This window comes from Parasteatoda tepidariorum, chromosome 9 (genome assembly GCF_982258835.1).
Source record: "Parasteatoda tepidariorum strain Cologne lab strain chromosome 9, Ptep-v5.0, whole genome shotgun sequence".
Lineage (NCBI taxonomy): Eukaryota > Metazoa > Arthropoda > Arachnida > Araneae > Theridiidae > Parasteatoda > Parasteatoda tepidariorum.
In genome coordinates, this window is record NC_141763.1 from 26,532,228 (window position 1) to 26,542,751 (window position 10,524).

At 29.8% G+C, this 10,524-nt stretch overlaps 1 protein-coding gene across 1 annotated transcript; it reads left to right on the forward strand.

Annotated features, from left to right (window-relative positions):
* The first annotated feature begins 285 nt into the window (after positions 1 to 285).
* Positions 286 to 8,963, forward strand: LOC107441129 (achaete-scute homolog 1a). Its single transcript, XM_016054281.5, has 2 exons — positions 286 to 1,237; positions 8,360 to 8,963. The coding sequence occupies exon 1, from the start codon at positions 591 to 593 to the stop codon at positions 1,224 to 1,226; it is 636 nt and encodes a 211-aa protein (XP_015909767.2). The 5' UTR covers positions 286 to 590; the 3' UTR covers positions 1,227 to 1,237; positions 8,360 to 8,963.
* Positions 8,964 to 10,524: the final 1,561 nt, after the last annotated feature.

A 10,524-nucleotide genomic window follows, 5' to 3' on the forward strand; every position in this document is an offset into this window, starting at 1 on the left:
CGTTCTAATGTATAAAAAACCATATACCTTTAATAATATCATACATTTAGTTCCCCTGAAATCATTTGCCTATACTTCCTGTGTCAGTCATATGCTGAGCGACCCCCCAAACCAAATCATTGTTCCACACAACACGAACATTTTCAGCTCTCCCTCCCCCCTTGAAAAATCGGACACGCGAGCACGAGGAGGGTTGAAATTTATTCCCCCTTTTACCCGGGGGGTAAGGCGGAGTCTGATATTCATGAGCGATGCCTAAGAACATGATGTAAAAAAAAAAAATTCATGATCATGGGGGTCTCCCCGCTTTGGATTAAAACTCTACCCCAACTCGGAGCCGGTTTCAGTCGAGCGAGAAACTTCCTAGAGAGTGGTTGGCATTCGAGTTCGGCAAACGTTTAGACTACTTTGTTTATCCCCGTGCTCTGATCATACCTTTGCCGTTCCCCGCGCGGAAGCTTCCACGTTTAGAATCGAATCATTCATCTTCCAAAAAATGATGCTACACTGATTTCGTCTTTTACTGCTTTTATTCTTAATGGCTTTTTGATTTTGACTTTTGTTTACGTCTGAAAACATATATTCCAACCATGGCTTCCTTGACGCTTCTGAATGGTATGCATCCAGCAGAAAACATGATCAACAACACAACTTGTTATTTAGTAACATCATCTTCCAACTCTAGCTCTTACACGAACAGTTTATCTTCATCTTCACCAGTTACGAACATCGGAACGCATCACCGTATCGCTCCCAGGATTCCAGAACACAGTCATAAGTACATCAATAACAATCAAGATTTATTACGATGTAAAAGACGAATCCAACTTGGACAATTATCCTCCGGAGGTAAGGGTTCAAATCCCCAGCCTGCGGCAGTGGCCAGGAGAAACGAGCGAGAAAGAAACAGGGTTCGTTTGGTCAACTTAGGTTTCGCGACACTACGTCAACACGTCCCTAATTCTTCAAAGAACAAAAAAATGAGCAAAGTGGACACTTTAAGATCTGCCGTTGAGTATATTAAAAGATTACAAGAACTATTAGGAGAGACAACGAACAATTTAATGAACGGTAGTGGGTCAGTAGATGAGAACTCTTACCCGGCCGGGGGTCAGTCTTCTACGGGATCTCCGACACCCAGTGTTTGTTCGGAAGCATCTTCGCCGTACGATCTGATGGTAGGAGACGAGGAGGAAGATTTGATGGATTTCGCCAATTGGTTTTGATCAATGAAATGGTAAGTTTGCATTTGATTTGTAATGATTTTATTTAGCATTTGACTTTTAACAACGATTCATATGATTATTATTTATTTACTTATAATTTTTATAAGTTATTTATGGATTAAATTATTTGATAGAATTTTTTATCGACGATATTTATGATTTTCGTTTTTACGTTTGATTTCTATCAGTTACTTATAGATTTAATTTTTCAATAGAATTTTTTATCGACAATATTTACGATTTTCATTTTTATGTTTGATTTTAAACAATTATTTACAGATTTAATTTTTCGATTAAATCTTTTTACTGACGATATTTTATTATTTTCATTTTTACGTTTGATTCAATCAATTAACAATATTTATGATGTTATTTTATACCTGATTTTACCCATAAGATATTTATACCTATATGATATTTATACCTGGTGATTCTATTTTTTACATATATAATACTCTATTAGAAACTTTTTTTGTATGCTTATTATGTATGTATGGTTATGTATGTATGGTATGTATGTATGGTATGTATGTATGGTATGTATGTATGTATGGTATGTTATGGTTGATTAGTGACCGTTTTTTTTCGTAATTATTTTTGTTGCTAGCTTATAAATGAATATTGCTATTTGTAAAATACTGTAAGTACGTACTGTTCTGTTACATTTTTTGTGAGTATAATATTGTACCTTATGTTTTTTTTTTTTTAATATACTATTAATTTATTAGTGCTTATTTTTTCAAAATTATTTTTTTCCGCTATTATATATACTCAAATAGAAGAAATATTTAGATATAGTATGTAACAAAGATCAACACAGCAAAATCATAAATTAAGCATAGCACTATAGTTAAAGGAGCATCAATCTTGAGAGAAATTTTCGAATTAATTTTAAATCTTTACATTTTTTTCTTTTGAATTTGATATAACGAAAAAATTAAAACATTTATACAGTGAATTCGCGATAACTCGAATCTGATAGGACTGACGAAAAACTTCGACTTATCGGAAGTTCGACTTAACGTTAGTTTCGGTTTTGGACTTACAAAATATTGTCGGATTATTTAATTAATGCTTTTTAATTACAAATCTTCTAAATACTTACAATATTTAAGGTCATTTTCCTGACAAGCCATTTACGATAAGACTGTTTGAAGCACTTTATGATACCCTGGTTCATCGGCTGCAACTTTGCTGTTGTGTTTGGGGGGAGAAACTGCAAGTTTACTGCTTTCAAATTAGGTAGATCACTATGCGCTGTGTATTTATCCATAAAGAGTATCACTTTTCTTTTTTTAGCGAAGAATTTCCGATCCAATTTTCTTATATAGTCTTCAAATAAAACTGATGTCATCCAAAACTTTTTGTTAGACTTGTAATCCAAAGGATACGTTTTTACATTTTTGTATTTCGGTATTTTCGATAACAAGTAAGGACAATTTCTCTGTCCCAGACACATTTCCTCCAACTAGGACAGTCAAACGTTCCTTGCTCATTTTACCTCCTGAGCAGTTTTTATCCTTAAGCATCATAGTCTTATTTGGAAGACATTTAAAAAATAAATCCATTTCATCAATATCGAAAACATCATTTTAACTGTATCCTTGAAGTAAATTTGGTAACGTTTCATTTAACCACTGTTCACATACTTCAAGAGGGACAGCTTTAGCTTCTCTATGAAGAGTACGGAAGACATTGTGTGTGTGTTGCAAAGGAAGGGGCAAGATATCAGCTCCTAGGTTTTTTTTCTTGTTATAAAAGATTCAAAAAAATCGAGTTAAAGGGAGTAAAATTCGAGTAATCGAGAATAATTAACATGAAATTGAAGATAAAAGGGTCGGGACCTCATAAAAAAATCGAGTTATAGTAATATTCGAGTTATCATACTTCGAGTTATAGCGAATTGACTGTATTTTATTTCAAATTACTTCTTTCTTGTACTATAGGAAATAAGGCATAATATATGCTTTAGGTAAAAAAAAAAACAGTAAAATTTTCACGTTTCCTTGAATTGTCATCAATATTTTTTATTACTTCGATTAAGCATTTTCAATTTTATAAAATATAATTTCTTTAAAGAAATAACTCGAGTTGTTTACTATACTTTATAGAAAAAAATAGGCATATTTCTTGTTTTATTTTATTTAGCTGAGGTCAATGAGCAGTTTCAATTTATAAAACATATTTTTATAACGTAATAATTCTAATTGTGTACTATACTTTTGTATGAAAATAAGTAAATTTGTGTTTTCATTTTCTATCGGATTCCATAATTTTATTTCATTATCCATAATTTAAAATCGTCTCTATTTCATTTTCCCCCTGAATAGAAATTTCACTATTTCTATTTCAATTTCATATCATTGATTTTTTTTATTCCTCTTTATCTGATATAATCTCCCTTTTTTACAAATACTCACTATATATTTGGTATTTCAAACTTTTCAAGAATCTCAGCAAATCGATAGTTTTTATATTTTAAGAGCTACTATTTTCACATTTTATGTCAACTTTTTAAGCTGATAAATTTATGATTTTTAATGGTTTTCACCTGTTATTTGAAACAAAGAGTTGTAAATTAATATAACTGAGTTATTCTCCTAAATATGCGTTTCATTATGCATATTTCACTACTACACCCGATTTTTAGATTTGATTAGGAGAATTGATGAGTAAATGCAAATTATATTCAGCATATTCAATGAAAAACAATTTATAAAATTAATAACTACATCTTTATGAAATAAGTTAACTGTATCTGTCAAAAAAAGCTTACTATTTTTTACTCTGCGTTTTTGAAAAATTTGTAAAGCGAATATTAATTTTAATGAAGTTTGTTAATTTAGCTGACGCAATACTGCTTTCTTAAAATAAAAAGATAATATTTTTTTTATGAAAGATATTTTATTCTTTTTAATAGTTAATAACTATAAATATTCAAGTAAATATCTTTTTAATTATTTTTCAATTTTTGAAAGTAATTTATAAACATATTGGATATGGTTTACATATAAGAATAGCGTACTTTGCCGGTAATGCGAACTTATAAGTTAATTATTCTTGTTTATTATTACTAGACTTATTGCTATTAATCTATTTTATACACAATCACAATATTGTTAATCAATATTCTTTAGAGAGCAAAATGAATATTCTTATAGTGAAGTATTAGATTCAGTTGCGTGTTTATTTAAGTTTTGTCGCATACTATACACGCAATCAATTTTTTGTTGTTATTCTTAATTAATATTTCTAAATATTTGATAATTTGCATGTTCATTTATTTTTACGGTAATTCTAGTATTGTTTGTTTACACAATAATAATGATAAATTTATAAAACGAAATTAATTTTATAAAAGATAGCTTTCGCAAGTCATTACTTTTTTAAACTTTTTGATATAAATTAGTAAATTTAACTCATTTATTTTAGAATTATTTTCGCTTTTTTAAATTAAACATTTCGTAACGTGCTTCTAAATGCGTTTTATACTCTATACAAGTAATAGCTTATTCCATGATATATAACATGCTGTATTACATGTGTCTCTTATAACGTAAACAAGGCGAATTTCGTGATTCGATTTCGCAATATATTACATCTCTAAAAAAAAACTTTATTCCTTGCATTAAGACTTATTTAACTTTAAATACCTATCACACAAAGTTAATCCATTACATATAATAATTAAAAGGAAATCATGCGAAGACACTGAAATAAATAAAAAAAAACGATTCGTTTCGAAGAATACCTCTTTAAACACAGGCGCCCTCAGGCGGCGAAACAATGAAATTATTCTCCTATCCAGTTACCCATCGAAAATCAAGTAGATATAAAGATCATGATAACTTACGCTAACTGAAAAAGAACTTCACGTTTAAATCGTAAAACCTAAAAGGACTAGCAATTAATGTCAAAGCATGTAGGAAGCCTCAGTCACGATCCGAATTTGTATTTTCTTTCAAAATGCGTGTTTTATGATCTTTACTACGATATGCTTTTTTTAGCCATCTTTTAATATTTCGCGATTCCTATATATTCTAATATTCTTTTTTAATACTTCGAGCAAAGTAATTGTATTTTAAAGATTTTAAGCTGTGTTACCCTTGGCCCTGCCTTATAATCAGCGGTGTCATGAACAAAGGTTAATGTATGCATTGAGGTAGTGAACAACTTTATTGTTTTTGAACAATCGTAACAAAATTAATTTCCTTTTAGGCGGTAATATGTTGATGATTCTATTCTGATAGTAAGTAATACAACTTCGGGTTGTTACAGAGAAATGTCTGTAGTTTTATAGCTTTTGAACGAAAGCTAAGAAGAATATATATTATTTACTTTGTTATGAAGGTCATTTTAAATGCTGCATTTTTTTTTTCTTCGTAAGCCGATTGTAGACTAGTGCTTGCAAAAACGCGAAAATTTGTATCAATGGAAGAAAGTTGTGGAGAATTTGCATTAAAATTTCTACCATTGGTTAACACATTTTAAAATATTGCAGTAATTTAAATTCAAAATTTAAACATTTGTATTATTAATATATAAAGGTGAGTTTTGGCTATAAGAGTCTGCAGTTTTATTGCTTTTGAACGAAAGCGAAGAATAATACGTATATTGTTAATCTTGTTTTGGAGGTCACTTAAATGTTAAATATTTTCGTTAGTCCATTCTGGACAAGTGTTTTCAAAAATATTAAATCACATATTGATGGTAAAAAGTTGTAGAAAAATTTGCACTTAAACTAAGAGGATAATATTTTGCAGTTGCGAAATTTCAGATCAAAAGTTAAACGTTCATGTCATTAATATATGAAGGTAAACTCGAATGAAATGTTTATATAATAACAGTTTTCGAGAATTATATATTTGAGTAGTCAGCAAATATTGTACATGAAATACACGAGTTTGCTAGGTTGGACAATAACTCTGGCACTCTGGTATAATAAATTTAAATGAATTACTCATAATAGCATTTCGCAAAAAAAAATTAAATCTGTATATTAAATTTAAAATAGTAATAAAGAGTATAAACGAAATTTTACCGTATTTTCTTGTTAGTATGTTGCTTAATTTTTTTCATTTAATTTGGTCGTAAAAATTACCTTTTAAAATATATTCTGTAAAATGCGCACTATTTTTTAAATATTAAACGTATTAGTAAAGTACAGTAATATAGTAAAATGATAACTATACTATAAGTCTCACTGACATTTACTATGGGAACAGATAACTCGGTAAATGTCGCTTTGCTTCAATATGCCGAAGTCTCCCCTGTTCACAGCATCAAGTGGTTAAATTATTTTTGATTATACGAACTCACTGAATTTTACAAAAAAAAAAATTTTTTTTTTCTCTTCATGTTACTAGTCCTACGGTTTAAAAATTCTCAATCAAATATGGTTTCCAATATTAGATTTTGACTTCTTTCTTACTCGCTTTTACGAATAAGTAATGTACGTTTATTATGGTGCAAATTTTTCCACTTGACCATATCAAGGTCTTACTTCAATAGACAGGCCGACACCATCTTTAGATACAAAACTGTAAAATCTAAGGAATATACTATTTCTCCGATCTTATCTGATTTGCGGGTGCTTCTGATTCTCAACAGAAAAAAATTGAAGATGTATCCGTTTAAAAATAAAATTAAAATGACTAGTATAAACATGAACGTTAATGAGTCGAATTCGGCCAACTATTCAAATAATGCCTTTATATACTACCAGATAAACGCCAAGGTCGTAATGGTATGTTTTTTTCTTCTTCGAAAAACGAGCAGCCGTGCAAACAAATGTTCCAACAGGTCATCAGATGCCGACAGTTCCACAAACACCTTGACAAACGTAAAAACATTCGAATGTCAGGATGTAAAGTCAATAGTCGAAATCTACAATTGTCCACCGAGTCATTGGACTTTTATGGTACTACAGACGGACTTCCGCGGCACCCCCGACAATTTCACCTAATCAGAAAAAGAATAAATAAAAACTAGGTCCCTTCCTTCGTCGGCAACACAAAAGCAAACAGGTTGGGGTCCTGGACAGCCCAAGACAAACAAGTGCCGAAGATCTCGAACAGGTAGTAGTCATGGTTTTGAAAAGATCCCAATGAAGAGGAGGTCTTATACAATGGACATTCTTATTCTTTAGTGACCCTAAGTCTTTTTTATATAAAGAACCCTCACCCTGGGACGATTTTTTTTTATTATTATCTTTTCGTTGCGCAGGTATATATCTATATATTTTTTTTTCAAATCTTTTCAGCCTAGGTATCGTTATTTTTACCTTAAGGCAGGAAACGTACCTTTGCAATGTTGACGGCATTATGCTGATCTTTTTCTTCTTTGTATTTTATCGCGTGTGTGTATGTGTGTAAGGGGCGAATGTTTGGTGGGATTTTTATGGCTATATAATGAACAGGAAATTCGGTCACTGTAAAACTCGAACGCTTTTTTGCCTTAGTTTTCACAATTTGAAAAAAAAAAAAAAAATAGTTTCGAAAACACAATTTCAATTTATCATTCACCTTTGAATTTAAAATTTGAAATAATTAAAGATTTTTAAAAAGAAAAATTGCTATAATGTATATAATTCAGAATCAAATATAAGTTAGAAATATGTTTCAATAATTATCAAACAAATAGCCCTTGTTGTACTGCGTAGATTTTATTTGCAATTTTTATACATGATGACTTTAATAAAAGAATATTCTAAGTTACTTAAATGTCACAATACTATGCAATGGTTTTAAAATTGCTCATATTAAAGCTAGAAAAAACTTATTAATTTCCTCTTAGTTTGGTCGATCCGAATTTTTCGCGTACCGTAGTAGTAGTAGATTTGGTAGATCCGTGGTAATAGTGACTTCATTTCTAAAAGTGTAAAGAGTATTTGCATTATTTTGTCATTCATCTGTACATCCACCCATATTTTTAAGCACCAATCAATCTATGCAGATACAAATTTCCACACAATTAGAAACTTTTAACTAATTAACGCCCTCGTTCAGTCAAATTATTTCTGATTCCCATTTTTATTTAACGAAAGTTTAAGTGATAATACGATATAAATTTTTTATAATGTCTCTGTAAGTTTTGACTTAAAAATTAATGTTTATTCTTTTTCTTTTTTGTAGATGAAACAAAAAGCACATCTCTACCTCATACAAAACTGTTGCTGGACAGCATGATGACAGGCTGGACTTGTTTTGATTGATAAACTGAAGCAATAATCGATGATGAATATTTTTGGCGCCAATAAAGAAATGATTAGACAAAAGTGTCGTCGAAACTCTCAGAACTTCCATTGAAAATTGAACATTATAGTATTTGCTCATACTTAAGAACATTATTGCTGGGACCTGAGTTGGCTACGGAAAATAAGTTTGTACATATTTATTGAAGAATATTGCAACTGTTGTGAATATAAGTTATGCCATGTGATTGCATATCATGTTGTATTTGTTCATTGGAGTTAAGTGATTGCATAGAAATTTTAAAAAATGTGCCTTTACAGATGGTAAATTTTATTGTTCATTATGGGCATTCATCCCTTTACTTGCGATCAAATTTATACATTCCACGTGTTATGAAATAAGTTTCTGTAAATAAGAGAAATATATTTTGTATTAACTTATATGAAAGTTTCGAACAGTATTTTCATATTGTATTTATTTCTTACACATGAATTTCTATGCCATGTTGCACTGTAATAAAGAAGATTTTTATGACAGAAAAAAATTCTTGTTATTTTTTCTTCTTATCGTTCATTCAACGCTTTGACGGAGAATTTTCATTTAATACATTTTTCATATCTTATTCATTATTTTATATTAATATAGGTGAAAAGTATTACGTTTAGAATTTTAATAATTTAGGGTTATGAAGTAGGTATAGATAGTTCATGTCACTAAACGATTAAAACGAAGTTCAAAAAAATTTTCAAAACAAATTAATTACTTTTTTCCTGAAGATTTCCTGGTTGAATTAGAAATCCATTTATTTAACATTTTAATGTTAATTTTTTTCCGATTAAAGATTTAAATTTGTTTTCAAATATAAACCTTTTCTTCTTCCAAGTATGTGTATAATTACAAAGAGGTTGCAGCTAATTGCAATAGTGTTAGTGACATGGACTGCAAATACAGAGAGTATAACGATTCGGTCTACTTTTATCAGCATTGCAATCAAATTATTGCTGGTGATATAAACTTTATTAAAGAAACCAATTTGAGAAACTTACTTTTGTATGGTACGAGATTTAGAGTCAACAAATATGTTAATGTTAAATAAGCTTTAGATATTTTGCAAAAAGATTGATTATTTTGTTCATTTTGAAACTGGCTTTAAATTTTCTGCGCCAGTTGGGTCTTCTAACGAATATTGTTACTATTTAAATCATCTACTAATTAAAATATTGTTACTGCTTAAATCATCGCTTAAGACCCATTTCAAATCTAACACATTTACAGCTCCACTAAAGAAGATATTACTTCTTCACAAGGTATAGACATTATTTTGTATTTACCACAGTAGAAAAGTAGACGGAAATTACGCTATCTGTTGCATAAAGTTTCATGCCAATATTATAATTAATGAAATCGTTAACACTTGTACGACGTATTACAGATAATGTCAACTTTATTTTTAAGAAAATTTATGGCAATGCATAAATCTTGGCGAACAAAGAGCACGTATTCCTTGGAAAGGAGAGGTATTCTTATGCCAAGGCATAAATACATGCAACTAAAAAAACAACAAAGTGGATTTCATTACTTTTCATTTATGCTATCCTTAAATTTCACAAAACTTCCATGTTGCCTTTCGTTTTATTTGCAGTGCTACCTCCACTATTGGTAAAGCAATTGCAATCCTATTGGAATTGCAACTAAAAGAACTATTCAATGTTCTGAAATCAGGAAACTACCGATGGTTATGGGTAGAACAAACTAGTGGGGATGTGATTGAAAAACTTAAAACTTGTCATGATTTCGCTTCTATAAGCACCTTTTACTTTGCTAATTTTTTTTTTTTTTTTGCTACCTTGCCTCTCGAAATTTTATTATCAGCAGTTTCTAATTTAGCTAAAATTGCCTCTGCACAAATTAAATTTTGAATTGATAAATTCCCATCTCTTTTAAAATTTTGTCTGCACAACAACTACATTAATAATGACTGTTTTTTACTCTTACACGTTAATGTTATTTCCAAGGGAGGCAATTTTAGTTCAACTATGGCTAACCCATTTTTAATTTACTATAAAAACAACTATATTACAAGATAAATCGCAATTTTTTATGTT